This window comes from Drosophila hydei, unplaced genomic scaffold (genome assembly GCF_003285905.1).
Source record: "Drosophila hydei strain 15085-1641.00,03,60 unplaced genomic scaffold, DhydRS2 tig00000001-arrow-pilon, whole genome shotgun sequence".
Lineage (NCBI taxonomy): Eukaryota > Metazoa > Arthropoda > Insecta > Diptera > Drosophilidae > Drosophila > Drosophila hydei.
Window position 1 is genome coordinate 3,240,449 of NW_022045643.1, and position 20,021 is coordinate 3,260,469.

Below are 20,021 nucleotides of genomic sequence, written 5' to 3' on the forward strand. Positions count from 1 at the left end.
CCTCACACTTTGCTTCCCGTCTCGATAAATAACACTATATCAGTTACTTATCTTATCTGTGTGCAATTATTTGCCTCAGACAAACGTACCTCCTACTGTTTCAAATATGCTGTAAAGCACTTAGTTGCGCATTGCGCTTTATATAGAACGGTTATCCAGAATTCGCCAAAATGTTTATCAAAACGATTGCCTTATTGCTGTTGTGTAAGCTAGTCTAGTTGCGTCCAATCTAGCTTTATCACTTTAATTAATTTATATATAAATAAAGTCTGCACAGCGACGAATGCTGATGGCACAGTTTGTGCTCTGGAGAAGTCTTGCGGCAATGTGAACGAAAGCAGCGCCATCTGTCGTCTGGACGAGCAAACTATGTGTATACGCAAATACGCATCGAAATGTCATATGGATATAGCAGCCTGTCGCCAAGGAACGAGTATGTAGCTATTATATGTGACCCAATTCGGAGCTCGCCTGCAGCTACACTCAGTTAATCATGTCCTCATCAATCATCAATCAAGATGAGCCATGCACAGCTTCACTTTCCATGCGTGCTACAGTTAGTGACAAAATAATCATAGCCACCGCAAGGGTATACCACGCTCTTAATCATTGATTGTTGCTGCGTAGCCCGCAGAATCAGTCGCTTTTGGCTACCGTAAAACATCAAAAAATTAACCAGCCAAAACTTGTTTCGCCCAGACTTCACCGACTACAGTGACGTTTACTGCCAGATGGAGACATATCTGTGTGAGGAGACGCCGACTTATGAGCGCTGGACCATATTCTTCGGGCAGGTTAAAGATTGAAACGTGTTGTATGCAAAACAAAGAGACGATAACTTTCAGTATTATTTGAAATATATATAATTAATAGTGTCTGCTAAAGCTCCGATCAGTGGGCAATGACAGACAAAACTTTTTTCTTCGCCTTTTTTTGTGTCTCTATCACCAATGACGTCAAACGTATTTGCCCAGTAATCTGTGAAGCAGCGTGAGACAAAACGACGCCTCGAGCCCCCCTTTTTGAGCTTCTGTCTCTTCATTTATTTTATTTTATTTTTTAATTTTTTGCGCCTGTACTCTTTTGCATAATCTTCGCATGATTCGCTAAGAGCCGGTCAATAGGTTGGTGCCAGTACGAGCATGTATATAAATTGTGGGGTTCCTCCTCCAGTCGGTCAGTGAGTCTTCAATAATGCGTCTAACAGTAGTCTTCGGTTGGTCTCTGACGCTCCACAGTTCGTTTATTGTCATTGATATCTATGTTACCTTGCAGCGCTTAGCATAATTGTGAGCGTGGTCAGCTGCCTGCCCATGCGATCGACGAGCTCGCCCGACAGAGAGCTGCTGGAAAAGCTCTATGAGCAATGGCCAGGCGTGGATGATGAGCGCGACGCCGATGCCGAGTTGGATAATGCCTATGAGCTGTACAAGCACAAGACACGTAGGCCCAAAATCTTGCAGGATGTGGGGAATGCGATTTTCGAACGTGAAGTCAGCTAGGAATTGCGCTTTAGTTGATGAAACATGAATGAATCCACAAAAAGGTACAAAGAGGTTCCAGCACTAACGGGTCTACAGTCATTATAGGTTATGGTAGCCATTAAGTTTCCAATAAAAGACATAAGTCCAATACAAACTATGTCTCAGCATTTAAGGGTGCACGGGAATTACATAGGGCATACGACAAGCATTTCAGAAAACCCAAAAAAAATCATTATAGGTTATGGATGTAGAATAAAAGTTCAATAAAAAAGCAGCAGCAACAAAACACCTGAATGCAGTTATTCTAGAGCGTACTACCTAAGAACTGACAGCCAAAATAATAATAATAAAGAAAAAGTGCTTTTCAAAATTGTTCAGTTGGAACGTGCACAGAGTGTGTTCCTCTTGCATACCGCTCGAAGATCACGTAGATCGACCGACTGGCGCGAGACTAACTATCTATAAAGCAGGTCATTGCAGCTGCAATTGTACTCAGTTGAATCGAGTTGACTGTCGCTAACGGAAATGTCACCGGCCAAGTTCCTATCAGTCTGTCTAATCAGCTCCGCCTTGCTGTTAACAGGTAAGCACTGGAATTTGCACTGAATTGAACTCTTGAAGTGAAGTCGCATCGCATCCTCTTTGGTATAGCTCAAGGCAGCCCGTGGTTTAAGTTCAGCAGCGAGGACGATCGCCAGAACGAGATAAGCGAAGAGGACTTTGGCCGCAAAGTGATTATACCCGATGTGGAGCGCATATTTAGCAGCGCCGAGATCGAGCAGCTGGCCAGAAGCACAAAGGCCACTAATAAGATTAAGCGACAAGACATGGAGACGACGAAGAGCTCGAAGCATGCCCACGGCATGATCACATCGATGCTAAGCTTTGTCAGCAATGTCCTTAACTTCGGTCGCACCTTCCTGAGCAATGAATAATGGCGAATAGAACTTAACTAGTATAATAATTATAGAAATTAGTGAGCCCAAGCCATGCCATCGATATAAAATTAGTGCTAAATATAAACACAAATTATAAACTCATTTAGTTTTTGGGTTTTTTTTCTACAAGTCATTCAAACGTGACATTGTATGCAAATTAGACACACGACTCGAAATTTAGTTGCATGTGACGTCACGAGTGTGTACTATATAAGCTATATATATATATATAAATGTATATATGTATGTATACACAACTATGTTAATTTTTTACTAGGCATACATCAAGTTTTTGCTTTGTTTGCTTTAAGCTTTTTTCTCTTATTGACAAATTTTTAAGCTTTCGGCCATTGCGTTCCATAGAAAAGCTGCGTTAGGGGATTTTTTGCTAAGCCTTATTAATAATTATATTAATTTTATTTGACTTATTTCCAAAAATATATATTCTAATACATTCTGGGAAAAATCTATGCTAAGCACTTGAAAATCGAACTAGAGATTTGCCCAGAACTTAATATCTTTAAATATTAATGTCAAGGATTGCACAATATCGAAATGAAATCGAAAGCCTTTGATGGAAATGATTGTGCAAGCCGATGAACAAGCTTGTGCATATATACACGCATACACATATATATACACAAAATATATATGTATATATATATACATATATATATATGCTTGTGATTCAGGTTCTCACTTGTTCGATTTTATGCAAGCACAAGAAAAGAAGAGCAACAATAATTAACGTTTGTATAACTAGATATATTTGCGGTGAACAGGTACTAATGTATGTGTACTTATATAATACGTATAAATACATATTTCGAAATTCAATTGAACTTAGCTAATTCGCCTCGAGCAGGTGATACTTGAACATCTTGTTGAGTGAATTCATATTCTGGGACAGCTCGTTGCAGACACGAACCACGCAGCCTGCGGCAGCACATGTAACGAAAGCAAACAACAAGAAGGCTTAGAGGCAAGTTACATATGTGTGTGGTGTGCATTGCCATTGTTACACTGACCCACTAGGTATTTGATCACTTTCAACAGCACCATGTCGAGAACTGCGTCGATGCACACGCGCCGAGGCTTAGAACGAAATTGAGCACGAAAACAGAAAATCGACTGCGAATAAATAAATGAAACGTAGGTGAACGTTGACGCCAGCGCTGGCGTCAGCGCAGTGCGCAGCACAGTGGGCCCACACTGGACTGGTTTCAGCTGCAACAACAACAAATAATGCGACTCATCGTCTTAAATTGAGGCGTTAATTGATTTGTTTAACGTGTGAATAAGGGCATGAATGAACAGTAAATTGAGAGTTTATTTATATTTAATTCGTGAAGCTTTTGTTTTTGTGCTGCTTTAGCACCAATGTGCAGCGAAGTTAAGCTAAGAACTTCTCGCTGATGTTGCAATCGATCTGTCGTATAAACTCGCCGCACATACATATGCACATGTGTTTGCTTATACACAAATATCTATTCAATTTAAAATTTGTTATTTTTTTCTCTTTGGCCAAGCACTTTGCGTGAGTTGCAAGAAACGGCATCGACAATAACAACGGCAACAACTATAACGTCAACGTTGCGTGTTACGTCATCAGAACTCGTTTGCATCCATGGGGCGGTCGCCTGTACAGTGTGGCCAATGCAGCTGGTAACGAGCCAAATTGAGGCCAAATAAAAACTTTTGACACTCATAGCCGTCTTTATCAGTGCGATTATTTTTGTCATTGCAAGAGCTGCAATGCAACTGCAACCAGTTTCGATTCATTTCGTTAAGTTTCGCAGCAAATGCCAACAGCTGCCTGCCGCCATGCAACGTCGACTGCGCAGCCGATACATTGGTCATGAATTTTAACTGTATTTTGATCGTGATTTTCAAAGCAAACCAAAGCACGCTACTAGCGCAGGCCGTTTCTTTCTTGGCTTTTTAATAGCTCTAGCAATAAACTTCAAGTTTTTAGTGATTGTAGGTTGAGTTTCGGTTCGATTTGTTGGCTATGCCTGAGTGCGAATGGGCTATTTGAGCCGTTATTCACCTTCAGACCAGTTAGCTTGCAAAAAGTTGGCTTAAAACATAACTTTTATTTCAGCAAAACTAAACCATATGTTAACCAATAAATAATTGTTATTAAATTTAATTTAAGTTCAAATTAAACGATGCTTTTATTATTACTTAAAATCGTTCGGTAATAAACAATTTCATACATCCATACATTTAATCAATTATTATTCCAGTCTTATTATCCAGTGTGACCAGTCTTGTTCCCAAGTGTCTAGAACAATTGGGCAACACTTTACCCTCAACTAAACATTTATAGGCTCTAACGGCTCTTCGTTTTCCAAGAGCAAAGTAAACAAGCTACTTCACTTGTTTTGATTTGTCTCACTCTCAATCTCACTTCCATTCCACTTCCACTCGCAGAGAAAAGCCGGCCGGCATTTAGCAGCAGAGAGCGCGAGCTCAAGATAATGAGAGAGCAGACAAAAAACTGGAAGTGCTGAGAGAAAAATAAACGAATATCGCAAGCACAACAAACGACGTTAAGTGCGTTATCTCCGCTCTCTCAGCTGTGCGATGAAGTAATAAATGGGCCGGGATCACCGACAACCGACAGCCGACAGACGATCTTCGGGTGAGCCGAACACTGTCGCTGCTTCCGTCAGTTTCCGATGCAGACATTATTTGTTTGGGGTACCGAGGAAAACTTCTCACTGCATGAAGTTCAGTTGCTCGCGACGAGCCATCCAGTGCGGTTGGATGGGCTCTGAAAAAGAAAGTGAATAAGAATCGAAAAAGTGAAAAATAAATAAAAAGTGCCAGAAGATAAGAAAGTGGAATACAGAATTGTGAACCGGAAGTGAGACAAAATAAAGGACATTTCTTATTGCTGTGCGCCCAGTAGTGCGTGTGAGCGAAAGAAAGAGAAAGAGTGCACAATGGGGCTGCGTGCGACCCCAATCAGTGTCATGGGCGTGGCCTTTGCCCTGGCCCTGCTTATCGCACTATGCAATGCTGAGCTAACGCCGCCATATTTCAATCTGGCCACTGGCCGCAAGATTCAAGCAACTGCCACATGTGGCGAGGATACTGATGGACCCGAACTCTATTGCAAACTGGTCGGAGCGAATACAGAGAATGATCACATTGATTATTCAGTTATTCAAGGACAGGTAGATAAGATAATATAAATACATAAATCAGAATATCTCATATGATTTTCTTTCTAACTCTGAGTATACATACAACATTCTGAATCTGATTCTTGTGCAGCATGTTGAAGTTCTTTCGTGCCACATGTGCTAAACATTCAAATCGAATCTATTTATAGCCATAAGTCTGAAGTTTTATATAATAACATGTGTTTCGTTTGTTCTAGGTCTGCGACTATTGTGATCCCAATGTGCCGGAGAAGAATCATCCGCCAGCGAATGCAATCGATGGCACCGAGGCCTGGTGGCAGAGTCCACCCCTGTCCCGTGGCATGAAATTCAACGAAGTCAATTTGACCATCAATTTCGAACAGGTAAGCAGCAATCAGAACAAACGCACAGCCATCAAAGAAAGGTGTAGCCAAAAAAAAATAAGAGAAAACAAAAGAGTGCAGCGAGGGAGAAGGGAACCACAAAAAAACGAGTCAATGCAACAGTTTGTATGTATGCGTGTGTGTGTGTGTGATGCTCCCATATGTGTGCTGGTTCGATCATCTTGAACTGCTCCTAACTCAGACAGCGAACAGGGACAGGCTCGTAAAATTAGTGAGCGGATTGCTTTAAAGAAAACAATTTTAATGGGTTTTCATTTCATTTTCGACGTCCGCAGCGACGACGCAGAAGAAGAAGAACCCTGATTCTTATTTTTTTTATTCTTTTTTTTTGTTCAGTTTGAAGCCACAGCGAAAAATCTTGCTGAGCTGTTGAGTCGCTGTTGTTGTTTCCCCCTTGGAGTTGGCGGGTTATCAGCTTGTAGCCCAAACACACACACATATATGTATATATATGTATATATATGTATACATATGTATATTTTTATGTTGGCTTGTCTCAGTTTACATGCTCACTTAGAAACTGCCACACAGAACGTTGACTCTTGTTTGATATTTATTTTTTTCGTAGCGATAAGTAGCTAAAAGAAGGCTTCTCCTTGCTTAGAATTTATACAATTTAGTTCTGATGTTCTATATACACATATATATATATATATATATATATATATGATGTATTCTCTAACTACTGATAGCACTTGAAAGAATTTTATATAGTCGCAGCCCACGCTTATCATTTAGTATAGTCTGAAACTGTTCCATATAACAACTTTCGGGTCACACTTGGCGCTCGACTTATCGCACTTGCAACGGAAACGCCTCAGATCATGTAGCTGTAGCTACTTATAGCCCAAGTTCCATAGACTATACGAAGCGTTACAGAGCTACATATAGGTATATATATATATGTATATATGTATGTTTATATATGTTTTCTACTTGAGTTGCTGTTGAGCACTGAAATGAGATCATCTAATATCTAAAAATGCAAACGTCTGCAGCATATTTTAGTACTATGAATGCATTTTGTGTGGATATATGCTGAAGTGAATTATATAGGTATATGTATGCATGCTAAAGAAATATCATATTATATAAAATATGCCAAAAAGTTTATAAAAACTTGCAACTGAAATTCAAAGTATTCTTTTATAGCTAAGACTTCCTCTTAACTCAGTTCGTTTAGACCTTATGTCTTGCCCAACATATCAGCTAAACATAGCAACCACAGCCACTGTAAACAATCTTTCATACATGTATCTACATATATCTTGCTTATATATATCTGCATATATATATATGTACATTTGGTTCCTTTTCAATTGACTTCAAATTGAAAAGCAAACGAAAGAAAAAAAAAACAAAATAAACAAACATTTTGTGAACGCATATAAATTTAGTATACTGGAGAGCATAAAGTTAATTCTCTTCAGTGATCTCATGCAAGCTCCGTATGTACACAAACACACACACACACACTCATAGATATATTGACATATCTACACAGATCTTATGTGTACACGAAGCTAATAAATTTTAATGAATTTGCTTGGCCCCTGAAAATCGGCTGGTAGAAGATTCAATTATCAACGATTTTTAAGATGTATGTAGGCATAGTCGGAATGAATATATCTATATTAATATATGTATATCTGTAGCCAAGCTAGACTTTATCAGGGAAAGAATATGTTGTTTAACAAATAATAATTTCAAAGTTTAACTATAAGTTATATTGCAAAGAATATATATTATAGAATATAGAAGATCAAACAATATATATTCATATATATATATATATATATATATATATGTAACTAAGTCCAACAGAAGATGATATAGATGACCTTCCAGAACTTTAGTTTAAAGAAAAGCAACCACAAGCAGAAGACGATTATTTCAATGGCACTCAGCTTAGAGTCTTTAACTAACTTTATACTATAAGACTCACAAGGACTTCCACATTAATCAGCTTTATATCTTCAGGAATTCCATGTCGCTTACCTGTTCATACGCATGGGTAACTCGCCGCGTCCAGGCCTCTGGACGCTGGAGAAGTCGACGGATTATGGCAAGACCTGGACACCCTGGCAGCACTTCTCCGACACGCCCGCCGATTGTGAGACCTACTTTGGCAAGGACACCTATAAGCCAATAACGCGCGACAACGATGTCATTTGCACCACGGAATACTCGAAAATTGTGCCGCTAGAGAATGGAGAAATACCCGTTATGCTGCTAAATGGACGTCCCTCGTCCACCAACTACTTCAACTCGACGGTGCTGCAGGAATGGACGCGTGCCACCAACGTGCGCATACGTCTGTTGCGTACCAAGAATCTGCTGGGTCATCTGATGTCTGTGGCACGACAGGATCCGACAGTAACGCGACGTTATTTCTACTCGATTAAGGACATCTCGATCGGTGGACGTTGCATGTGCAATGGTCATGCCGATACCTGCGATGTCAAGGATCCACTCAGTCCTGTGCGCATCCTAGCCTGTCGCTGCCAGCATCACACCTGCGGCATTCAGTGCAACCAGTGCTGTCCGGGATTCGAGCAGAAGAAGTGGCGTCAGAACACCAACGCACGTCCATTCAACTGCGAGCGTGAGTAGTGAAGACCTTCAATAGAATATCATTTGATTGCATCACATTTACACAGCCTGCAACTGCCATGGCCACAGCAACGAGTGCATCTACGATGAGGATGTGAACCGCAAGGGTCTCTCCCTGGATATCCATGGCCACTACGATGGCGGCGGCGTCTGCCAGAATTGCCAACACAACACCGAAGGCACCAACTGCAACAAGTGCAAGCCCAAATACTATCGCCCCAGGGGCAAGTACTGGAACGAGACGGATGTCTGCAGTCGTAAGTGCTTCGCGCGTGCAACTAAGCCAAATTCAATTGATCAACTAAAACTCGCTTGCAGCCTGCAACTGCGAATTCTTCTACTCGACGGGTCACTGCGAGGAGGAGACGGGCAAGTGCGAGTGCCGTGCTGCCTTCCAGCCACCCAACTGTGACTCCTGCTCCTATGGGTGAGCACAACAAGCTCCCATGCTAAGTGCAACTAAGCTAATGTCTTCCTTCTTCCAGCTACTACGGCTATCCGCAGTGCCGTGAATGCGAGTGTAATTTGAACGGCACCAACGGCTACAACTGCGAGGCTGTCAATGGCATCTGTCCCTGCAAGACCAATTTCGCTGGCGCCCTTTGCAAGGAGTGTGCCGAGTCGTATTACGGCTTCCCCGAGTGCAAGGCCTGTCAGTGCAATAAGCTGGGCTCCATCAACAATGACTGCGACGTCATCTCCGGCAACTGCACCTGTCTCAGCAATTGGGGTGGCGCACAGTGCGAGCGCTGCAAGGATGGCTACTACAACGAGCCCACGTGCTCCTGTAAGTGAACACAATTTCAGGCTAAGCTACATCCTATATCAAGCACATCCCATCTGCTCTTACAGACTGTGACTGCGACCACGAGGGCACCGAGTCGGAAATCTGCAACAAGGAATCTGGACAGTGCATCTGTCGTGAAGGTTTCGGTGGACCGCGCTGCGATCGCTGCCTGCCCGGATATTTCAACTATCCATCGTGTCAGCCCTGCAACTGCTCCACCACTGGCAGCTCGGCGGTCACTTGCGACAACACCGGCAAGTGCAACTGCCTGATCAACTATTCCGGCAAGCTCTGCAACATGTGCAGTGCCGGCTATTACAACTATCCGGAGTGCTTGCGTAAGTGGTTACCTGTGGAGTGTTTGTTCACAATCTATATCAGATAATTTGCAGCTTGCAACTGCGATGAACATGGCTCGGAGGGTGTCACCTGCAATGAGGATGGATGTTTCTGGTATGTCCAATGTTGTAAGCCGTACTTAAATGTATTCGAATTCGCTTTCCGTCTGCAGTAAGCCCAACTTTGATGGTCGTCAGTGCGAGAGGTGCAAGGAATCCTTCTACAATTTCCCCGCCTGCGAGGGCTGCAACTGCGATCCTGCGGGTGTGATCGATCAATTTGCTGGCTGCGGCTCAGTGCCCGTGGGTGAGCTGTGTAAGTGCAAGGAGCGTGTAACGGGCAGGATTTGCAATGAGTGCAAGCCGCTTTACTGGAACTTGACCGTTAGCAATCCGGAGGGCTGTCAGGAATGCGATTGCTTCATTGATGGCACCGTTTCGGGCCTAGACACTTGCGCCTCCAAGTCGGGCAATTGCCACTGCAAGCCGCACACCATGGGCCGTCAGTGCCGCGAATGCAAGGATGGCACCTTTGATCTGGATGGCTCCTCGCTGTTTGGCTGCAAGGACTGCAGCTGTGATGTTGGCGGCTCGTGGAAGAGCGAATGCGACAAGATCAGCGGCCAGTGCAAATGCCATCCACGTGTTACGGGTCGCGCCTGCACACAGCCGCTGACAACTCACTATTTCCCCACGCTGCATCAGTTCCAATATGAGTACGAGGATGGTCAGCAGCCATCAGGCACTCAGGTGCGCTATCAGTCCGATGACCAGGTCTTCCCAGACTTCAGCAGCAAAGGCTACGCCGTGTTCATCGACATACAGAACGAGGTGCGCAATGAGCTGACTGTGGTCAAGTCCTCGGTATATCGTGTTGTCATACGCTACATGAACCCCAACGAGAAGAACGTTACAGCAAGCATACTCATACAGTCCGAGAATCCGCTCGAGGTGGACCAGAAGTGAGTGTAGTTCAACTTAACTTGAATGTGGATTCGTCCTTTTAATAAATTTCTTAATTCATATAGTGTCAAGGTTCTGCTGCGCCCAACTAGCGAGCCAGAGTTTGTCACCGTCTCTGGACCCAAGGGCAACAAGCCCTCGGCAGTGGTCCTTGATCCTGGACGTTACAACTTCACCACCAAGGCCAACAAGAACGTGATGCTGGACTACTTTGTGCTCTTGCCCGCTGCCTACTATGAGGCATCCATACTGACCCGTCACATTGCCAATCCTTGTGAGCTGGGCAACATGGAGCTTTGCCGCCACTATAAATACGCCTCCGTCAACGTCTTCGAGCCAGCGTCAAACCCTTTCGTTATTGGCGCCAATGATAAGCCGACAAATCCCACCGAGGTCTACAGCGATTCAGAACATTTGGAGATTGTCAGCCATGTGGGCGAGATACCTGTGCTTAGCAACACCCAAAAGGAGCTCAACTACATCGTGGATGTGCCGCGCAGTGGACGCTATATCTTTGTCATCGATTACATCAGCGAGAGAAACTATGCAGTGCCGTACGATGTGAATCTCAGGCTAGGCAATGATCCAGACTCTCAATCGTCGGTCTATCTGTACCCATGTCTTTACTCCACGGTCTGTCGCACGCCGATCAATGATGATGGCCGCGAAAAGGCCTTCTATATCAACAAGGATGAACTGCAGCCAGTTACCATATCGGTCAGTATTCCCTGGGAAGATCAGATCAATCGTTTCTCACAGCAAAAACATTTCGATTTTTTCAGGCGGATATCGATGACGTCTTTCGCGTGCCCATTATTTCCGTAACGGCCATACCAGTCGACCAGTGGTCGATTGATTACATCAATCCAAGTCCTGTGTGTGTTATACACAACAAGGTATGCGCCACGCCGAAATTCCGCTCAGTTCCCGACTCGAAGAAGATCGAATTCGAAACTGATCACGAGGACCGCATTGCCACTAACAAACCTCCATATGCTGCCTTTGATGAGCGTGTGAAGCTTGTGCACTTGGACACCCGCGAGGAGGGCACAATTGTGATTGAGTCCAAGGTGTCGGAGCCACATCGTTATGTCATTTTGGTGAAGTACTATCAGCCCAATCATCCCAAGTATCAGGTGCTCTACACACTAACCGCTGGCAAGAATCAATACGATGGCAAGTTCGATATACAGCATTGCCCATCCAGTTCCGGTTGCCGTGGCGTCATTCGACCCACTGGCGATGACTGGTGGTTCGATATTGAGGATGACTTCAAGTTCACACTGACGGTAAGCTCCATTGGAACTCTTTAAATTCCATCTATCATACAACACTCTATGTCGTAAAGAACTCGCGTGCGCAAGGAGTGTGGTTGGACTATTTGGTGGTGGTGCCCGTCGATCAATATAACGACGATCTGCTGGTGGAGGAGACATTCGATCAGACCAAGGAGTTCATCAAGAATTGCGGCCAAGACCATTTCCACATCACACACAACGCCAGTAAATTCTGCCAGAATGCCGTCTTCTCACTGACCGCCGACTACAACAGCGGCGCATTGCCGTGCAATTGCGACTATGCCGGCTCGACCAGCTTTGAGTGTCATCCATTCGGCGGACAGTGCCAGTGCCGTAAGAATGTGATAGGACGTCAGTGCACGGCTTGCCGCACAGGCTATTATGGTGACATAAGACAAAGTCAGTTCGCATTCCAGGCATTGCTCAAACCCAGTTGCTTCTTTCAGGCTTCCCCGATTGCAAGCTTTGTGACTGCCCCAGCACTGCCATGTGTGAGCCAACCACAGGAGAGTGCATGTGCCCGCCAAACGTGATTGGAGCTCTGTGCGACAAGTAAGTGCACTCACAGTAAGCAAAAATGGAACTCAAGGAATTACCCCGTTTTAGGTGTGCGGCGAATACCTATGGCTTCCATCAGGTGATCGGCTGCGAGAGCTGTAACTGCAACTATATGGGCATAGCGCACGGAAATCAGCAGTGCGACATGTTCAATGGCTCCTGTCAGTGTCGCGACAATATCGTTGGCCGTGCCTGCGATACCTGTGCCCATGGCTTTTATGAATTCCCGCGCTGTAGCCAGTGCAGCTGCCATACGCCGGGCACGGAGCTGGAGGTGTGCGACAAGATCGATGGTAGCTGCTTCTGCAAGAAGAATGTGGTTGGACGCGATTGTGATCAGTGCGTGGATGGCACATACAACTTGCAGGAGAGCAATCCCGACGGATGCACCACGTGCTTCTGCTTTGGCAAGACATCGCGCTGCACCAGTGCCTATCTGCGCGTCTACAATGTCAGCCTGATGCGCCACACGACGATCAACTCGGCTGACTTCACCAACAAGAGCATTGAATTCGAGATATGGGATGTGTCGCAGGAGGATCTTATTGTGAATGAGACCACGCTGCAAGCGGACTTCTCCTTGAGGGAAACGAACGATCAGCGCGTTGCCTACTTTGGCCTCCTTGACTACCTGCTCAATCAGAATAGTCACATATCTGCATATGGCGGAGATCTGGCCTACACGCTATACTTTACGTCGGGCTTTGTGGGCAAGGCCATTGTGGCACCGGATGTCATACTGCTCAGCAAGGATCATGTACTTGTCCATCAGAGCTACGAACAGCCCAGCAGCAATTTGCCCTTCAAGAATCGACTGCAAATGGTGGAGACCAACTTCCAGACGCAGAGTGGCAAATCTGTTAGCCGTGCTGACTTCATGATGGCTTTGCGTGATCTGAGAATGATCTTCATACGAGCCAACTACTGGGAACAGACGCTCAATACGCAGATCTCGGATGTCTACTTGACGCTGGCCGACGAAGATGCCGATGGCACGGGCGAATATCAATTCCTGGCCGTGGAGCAATGCCAGTGCCCGCCCGGCTATGCCGGACACTCGTGTGAGGACTGCGCTCCTGGCTATCATCGTGTAGAGAACGGGCCATATGGCGGCTACTGCGTCCCCTGCGACTGCAATGGCCATGCCGAGACCTGTGACTGCGCCACTGGCATCTGTAAAGACTGTCAGCACTCGACGCGTGGCGACCACTGCGAGCAATGTGTGGCTGGCTATTATGGCAATGCCACCAATGGCTCGCCGCACGATTGCATGATATGCGCCTGTCCACTGCCCTTCGATTCCAATAACTTTGCCTCCGGATGTGAGATTTCTGAGTCGGGCAAGGAGATCCACTGCGAGTGTCTGCCCGGTTACACGGGCGCACGCTGCGAGAGCTGCGCCAACGGCTTCTATGGCTCACCCGAGACACCGGGTGATGTGTGCAAGCCCTGCGAATGCTCTGGCAACATAAATCCCAATGAGCAAGGTGCCTGCGACACACGCACAGGTGAATGTCTGCGCTGTCTGAACAACACCTCGGGCATGGCTTGCAATCTGTGCGCACCTGGATTCTACGGTGATGCTGTGCAGCTAAAGAACTGTCAGAGCTGCGACTGCGATGAGCTGGGCACGCTGGAGTGCGATCCGTTCGTGGGCAAATGCAAGTGTCATGAGAACGTTATTGGTGAACGCTGCGATCGCTGCAAACCCGATCATTACGGCTTCGATTCCGGCATTGGCTGCCGCGCCTGCGACTGCGGAGCTGCATCCAACTCTACCCAATGCAACGAACATACGGGACACTGTAAATATTTACCTGAAACATACTCCATGTCTAGACGATCTCATTCCATCGTTCTTTCTGATTTCAGGCTTGTGCAAACCGGGCGTCACGGGTCGTCAATGTGATCGCTGCACCGTGGACCACTGGAAATATGAGAAGGAGGGCTGCACGCCATGCAACTGTAATCAGGGCTATTCTCGTTCCGGCACTGGCTGTAATCCGCAGACGGGTCAGTGCGTCTGCCTGCCTGGTGTGATTGGAGACCGCTGTGAGGCGTGCCCGAACCGCTGGGTGCTCACTGAAGATGGCTGCATGGAGTGCAACAATTGTCATCATGCGCTCCTAGATCTAACCGATAAGATGCGCTATCAAATCGATGGTGTCCTGCAGGATTTCGAAACTGTCAGCTTGGCCTTCTTTACCAGCCAAAAGCTGAACTACTATGACGAGCTGGCGGATGAGCTGGTGCCCAAGGTGCACGCCCTGGATCCAACCAGCGTCAATTTGTCGCCATCGCAAAAGCTCAACAACGAGCTGGAAGCGGCTAGCAAATTGTATGCCAAGCAGGTCAATCAAACGCTCGGCAATGCTATGGACATTCGTCTAAGATCTGGCGTTTTGCTAAGCAACGTGTCCGCTGTGCATGACGAGGCGCTGGGTAGCGCGCAACACGCACGAGACGCCATTGAAGCTGTCGAATCTCTGTCTGAGAATATGGAGGTGACGGCTAGCACCAAAATTGATGCCGCCTTGGATCAGGCCCAGAACTTACTCAACCAAATCAATGCCACCACCATCGAAGTGCAGACCAATGAGTTGGTCCTGGAGAAGGCGCGCCAACTCTACGATGAGGTGGACATATTAGTCGATCCCATCAAGAAGCAAAACAGAAGCCTCATTGCCTTGAAGAACGAAATCGGTGAATTCAGCGACAAGCTGGAGGATCTATTCAACTGGAGCGAGCAATCGCAGAGTCAGTCCAGCGATGTGGAACGTTTGAATGTGTTGAACAAGCAGGCATACGATAATTCCAAATTCGATACAGTTTCCGAGCAGGAGCGCGAGGCGGAGAATAATATCAAGGAAGCGGTTAACTATCTGAAAAATGGCGACTTTACGCTGACCCACATTGAAAAGAAGCTCGACGATCTGCGCACGGCATTGACGCAGCTGAAGGCTGTCAACATGGACGTCGACAACTATCTGCCGGAACGCGACGCGCAGTACACTGAAGCCGCCGAGCTGACACAGCAGGCGGAAGAACGTGCAGCCGAATTGAGCTTCAGAGCCCAGGATTTGACTACCCAATATTTCAATATGACATCCAGCTCGGAACCAGCCATGCAGGCAGCGACCGCTTATTCGAACATTGTTGATGCTGTGCAGTCGGCCGAGGCATCGGCGCAGGAGGCCAAGATCGCTGCAACCAATGCCACTCAGCAAACAGATGGCATTGAGGATCGAGCCAGCGATGCTGCTACTAGGTCTCTGGAGCTGTTGCAGAAGGCAAATCAAGCGCTGCTTAAGGTGCAGGATGATCTGGAGCCGCGTCTGAATGGTTCGGCTGGCAAAGTACAGGAAATCTCGCAATTGAATGGCGCCACCAACGATCAGTTGAAGGAGATCAACATTCTGATCGAGAAATTACCAGCTGAAACGCAGCGTGATATGTGGAAGAGCTCGAATAGCAATGCCAGCGATGCTCTGGAAATTTTAGAGAATGTGCTCAAAATCCTGGAACCAGTTAGCGCACAGACACCCAAAGAGCTGGACAAGGCACGGAACATAAGTCGCGATGTGGACATAACCAACAAAGACATCTCGCAGGCCAACAATCAATTGGACAGCGTTGAGACGAGCGTACCAAAGCTTGGCCAACTTGTCGATGACATTGGCTCCGAACAGCAGCAGGTGGCGAAACGCAGTCAGCAACTCGGCGAGGACATTGAGCACCTGAAGCGACAAATTGAAACCGCCAGACGCATAGCCAACAATATTAAGGTGGGCGTTCACTTTACAAACAACACCGTGCTGGAACTGAAGACGCCCGAAAAGGTGCCGCTGCTGGCCACCAAGACCAAGTTGTCGGCGGCCTTCAGAACCAACGAGCCAAACGGCTTCCTCCTGTATTTGGGCAACGACAACAAGACCAGCCAGAAGAACAATGACTTTGTGGCCATGGAGATACTCAATGGCTATCCGATAATGACCATTGATCTGGGCAACGGACCGGAGCGAATCACCAGCGATAAGTATGTGGCCGACGGCAATTGGTATCAGGCCATATTCGATCGTGTGGGCTCCAATGCCAAGCTCACCATACGAGAGCAGCTGAAAAATAAGGTGAAGGATCATACCAAGTCCGCCATTTTGGTTGGCGCCAACAACGTGCTGCATGTGGATCGCAACAGTCGACTCTTTGTTGGCGGCTATCCGGGTCCCTCCGATTTTATCGCACCCGATGACATCAACTTCAGCTCCTTCAATGGCGACATTGAGGACTTACGCATAGGCGATGAGAACGTTGGCCTCTGGAACTTTGTCTATGGCGAGGAGAACAAGCAGGGCGCTAAAGAACGTGACGTCCTGCTCGAGGATCAAATGCCAGTCACTGGGCTGCGCTTCAAGGGCAACGGATTTGTCCAACTAAAGGCATCGCAGTTCAACTTTAAGCTACGCTCGAGCATTCAGTTCCGCTTCAAGGCCGCCAAGGATTCCGGCAACGGTCTGTTGTTCTTCTATGGCCGTGGCACGCATTACATGTCCATTGAGCTGGTCAATGGGGCAATCTTTTTCCGTTTCAAGCTGGGTGGCGGCTTGGTATCGTCGGGCAGTCAGGAGCACTACAATGACAATCAGTGGCATCGTGTGGTAGCCGAGCGAGAAGGTCGCCAAGGTCTGCTCAAGGTGGACGATGTGCTGATCTTCAACGAGAAGGCGCCCGCCGGCAGCACAGAAGACATGCCCAATCTGAAGCGCATGTACTTCGGCGGCTATCCGGGACCTCGCAATTTTTCAGAAATTGTCAAACAGAACTTTGATGGTTGCATCGATGATGTCAGCATCGCCGGGCAGAAAGTGGATCTCACGCAGTATGCAAATGGCACTGGCGTGGCCGAAGGCTGTCCCGACAAGTACTCCACATCTCTGTCGTATCCACCGCATGAATATGGCTTCCTTCGCATCGCTAATATCTCGTCCAACAACAATTTCGATGTGGTGTTGAGCTTCAAGACCCGCCAGCTCGATGGCGTGCTCTTCTATGCCGCCAATCATGACCAAAGCTCAACCATAGCCCTCACCCTGGATCGTGGCTATCTCACGCTGCGCAGCATGGGTAGCGAGCTGGTCATCAACAATCAACTGTTCAACGATGGCGAGGATCATTCGGTCACCGTGCACCACGGCGCCGATCAGCTGCGGCTCTCCGTTGATGACAGCTGGGATGCACGGTAAGCTAATCTTTGTTTATATAGTCGTATACTTGAACCTACATTCCTGATTGATCTTCCACAGGCTGGGCATGCCGTCACCTCTTGAAATAAGTGGCGGCGATATATTCTTTGGCGGAATACCAGACAACTATGTTCCACCCAAGGGTGCCATATCCACATTGGCCTATTTCTTAGGCTGCATTCGCGACGTCACTGTCAACGGGGAGACCATCAACTTTGCGGATAGCGCTGAGAAGAAGAATGGCAACATCAATGGTTGTCCCCAGGATATACTAGGTAAGCCAACCGAACGTCTCCTTTAATTCCATACTCTATTCTCTATTCATCTCTTTTAGCTTACGAGCCGAGCTCGATGCCCATCTACTATCCATTTGGTACCAATGAGCTAGAGCCGCCACCAAATAGGTCAGACAACGTGGATATGTTTATGATTTCACCAACTGAACATACAACGCCAACAAGGGCAACAACTACAACAAGCACAACAACGACAACAACGACAACAACAACGACGACCACCACACAGTTGCCCATAATAGAAAAAGAAACACTGCCGCCATTGGGTCCGCCCACCACACCAAAACCAATTGGCAAACTACGTCCGCCACCCATCCTCAATCAGCCCAGTGATCCCAGCTGCAAATTGCCCGTCAATCCAAATTATGACGTTGACTTTGTGCAGGCTGGCTATCGGTTTTATTCGCTCAAGGATCAGCGTCTGGAATTCGGATCGCTGCCCGTTAAGCTGCGCAAGCACTACGACATCAGCCTGTCCATACGAACCAGCTATCCCAATGGCCTGCTCTTCTATGCGGCTGGGCAGGAAAAGGATGACTTCATAGCGGTCTACATGTCGGATGGACGTGTGTACCACCAGGTGAACGTTGGCGCCACCGTCTCGGCGAAGATTTCCAGCGAGGAGGATCTATTGGACGGCAATTGGCATACAATAGAATTCGTGCGCACCAATCGTAAGATTAGCCTTAGCATAGATGGCGTGGAGCAGGCGGGCTCTGTGGAGCTGAACAATGAACGCGCCACTTCCTCGCCAGTCCTGTCGGTGACATTCCCCGTCTATGTGGGAGGTATTACCAAATATCTGGAACCGAATCTCAAACTTCAAACTGGATTTGGAGGCAATACAACATCATATTACAATGGCTGCATCAAGGACATCAAGTTCAATGGCCTGGGATTGGAGACGGAGCCAATAGTGCACCAGGTGGTGCCTTGCTCGGAGGAAGTGGAGAATGGATACTACTTCCATCAGCCGAGCGGCTATGTGAAGCTCTTTGAGCGCTTCATTGTGGGCACCGATGTCAGCATCAACTTTGACTTCCGGCCACGAGATCCGAACGGCTTGCTGTTCTCAGTACATGGCAAGAACTCGTACATGATCCTGGAGCTGGTGAATAATTCGCTCTTCTTCACCGTGAAGTCCGATGCCAAGAACACGATCGTCACCAACTATACGCTGCCGGACAATGCCAGCTTCTGCGATAGCAAATGGCGCAATGTGCAGGCCATCAAATCCAAATTTGTCATTACCATTGCCGTTGACTACATCAGCTCCAAGCCGGGCGTGGGCCTTGACGGCTCGGCGTTCACCAAGACGAATCGTCCATTGTTTATGGGCGGTCATCATGCGTTTGCTAAAGCGCCGGGCATTAAGACGCGAAAGACCTACAACGGTTGCATCAGGAATATCCAAGTCAATAAGAAGGATGTGACCATAACGCCGAATCTGGTCTTTGGCGATATCTGGCAAGGTGTTTGCCCGCAGAACTAAGCCACCTTTGAACAACACTCCACTTGATAAAGGACAAGCAAGGGAGGAGAGATGACAACAATTGCAATTCTGAAAAGGACAACGAACGAACAAACAATACGAACAAAATCGACGGGCTGTCTAATGGACTGGAAGTCCTACGAGACGCGGACTTACAGCATAGCCGAACGTCGTACATATATAGCTTATATAAGTAAAATCTTGTGCCAATCCGTAATATCCATAAATTGCTTAAATTTTTTATAATTCTGAAAATAATCTCTTAACTTGCATTCAATAAATAAATATTTTGTATCAATTTGAACATAATTTTCTAGGAACTTCTTTCTAGTTATTAGGAAAACACATCTGATTTCACGATTATGTTATAGATACATATTTATTTAAGTTTTCTGATTAGTTTTTACACAAGTCTCGTTAGGTAGAGAATTGGATGCACAAGCTTCAGCATCGAG

General features: G+C 46.6%; 4 protein-coding genes across 4 annotated transcripts; 3 read left to right on the plus strand and 1 right to left on the minus strand.

The window, feature by feature from the left end:
- The first annotated feature begins 131 nt into the window (after positions 1–131).
- Positions 132–918, plus strand: LOC111598066. Its single transcript, XM_030224197.1, has 3 exons — positions 132–204; positions 269–433; positions 700–918. The coding sequence occupies exons 1-3, from the start codon at positions 171–173 to the stop codon at positions 804–806; spliced, it is 306 nt and encodes a 101-aa protein (XP_030080057.1). The 5' UTR covers positions 132–170; the 3' UTR covers positions 807–918.
- A 1,005-nt stretch (positions 919–1,923) lies between these two features.
- Positions 1,924–2,505, plus strand: LOC111598065. Its single transcript, XM_023313098.2, has 2 exons — positions 1,924–2,067; positions 2,136–2,505. The coding sequence occupies exons 1-2, from the start codon at positions 2,010–2,012 to the stop codon at positions 2,417–2,419; spliced, it is 342 nt and encodes a 113-aa protein (XP_023168866.2). The 5' UTR covers positions 1,924–2,009; the 3' UTR covers positions 2,420–2,505.
- A 671-nt stretch (positions 2,506–3,176) lies between these two features.
- LOC111598069 lies at positions 3,177–3,536 on the minus strand. The gene is made up of 2 exons (XM_023313103.2): positions 3,451–3,536; positions 3,177–3,358 (listed from the first exon to the last, which is right to left on the minus strand). The coding sequence occupies exons 1-2, from the start codon at positions 3,482–3,484 to the stop codon at positions 3,270–3,272; spliced, it is 123 nt and encodes a 40-aa protein (XP_023168871.1). The 5' UTR covers positions 3,485–3,536; the 3' UTR covers positions 3,177–3,269.
- Positions 3,537–5,174: 1,638 nt separating this feature from the next.
- On the plus strand, positions 5,175–19,813 carry LOC111598070 (laminin subunit alpha). Its single transcript, XM_023313104.2, has 17 exons — positions 5,175–5,607; positions 5,814–5,960; positions 7,962–8,586; positions 8,642–8,851; positions 8,913–9,021; positions 9,080–9,381; positions 9,447–9,719; positions 9,774–9,834; positions 9,893–10,681; positions 10,748–11,399; positions 11,465–11,971; positions 12,031–12,364; positions 12,427–12,532; positions 12,587–14,343; positions 14,411–17,774; positions 17,839–18,053; positions 18,113–19,813. The coding sequence occupies exons 1-17, from the start codon at positions 5,374–5,376 to the stop codon at positions 19,564–19,566; spliced, it is 11,139 nt and encodes a 3,712-aa protein (XP_023168872.2). The 5' UTR covers positions 5,175–5,373; the 3' UTR covers positions 19,567–19,813.
- Positions 19,814–20,021: the final 208 nt, after the last annotated feature.

Coding starts and splice junctions, on each gene's coding strand:
- LOC111598066 (XM_030224197.1), top strand. CDS start 171: ATGTTTATCAAAACGATTGCCTTATTGCTGTTGT. Junction 205..268: donor GATTGCCTTATTGCTGTTGT/GTAAGCTAGTCT, acceptor ATATAAATAAAG/TCTGCACAGCGACGAATGCT. Junction 434..699: donor AGCCTGTCGCCAAGGAACGA/GTATGTAGCTAT, acceptor TGTTTCGCCCAG/ACTTCACCGACTACAGTGAC.
- LOC111598065 (XM_023313098.2), top strand. CDS start 2,010: ATGTCACCGGCCAAGTTCCTATCAGTCTGTCTAATCAGCTCCGCCTTG. Junction 2,068..2,135: donor CTCCGCCTTGCTGTTAACAG/GTAAGCACTGGA, acceptor TCTTTGGTATAG/CTCAAGGCAGCCCGTGGTTT.
- LOC111598069 (XM_023313103.2), bottom strand. CDS start 3,484: ATGGTGCTGTTGAAAGTGATCAAATACCTAGTGG. Junction 3,359..3,450: donor AGTGATCAAATACCTAGTGG/GTCAGTGTAACA, acceptor GTGCTGCCGCAG/GCTGCGTGGTTCGTGTCTGC.
- LOC111598070 (XM_023313104.2), top strand. CDS start 5,374: ATGGGGCTGCGTGCGACCCCAATCAGTGTCATGGGCGTGGCCTTTGCC. Junction 8,852..8,912: donor CGAGACGGATGTCTGCAGTC/GTAAGTGCTTCG, acceptor ACTCGCTTGCAG/CCTGCAACTGCGAATTCTTC. Junction 10,682..10,747: donor CCGCTCGAGGTGGACCAGAA/GTGAGTGTAGTT, acceptor TAATTCATATAG/TGTCAAGGTTCTGCTGCGCC.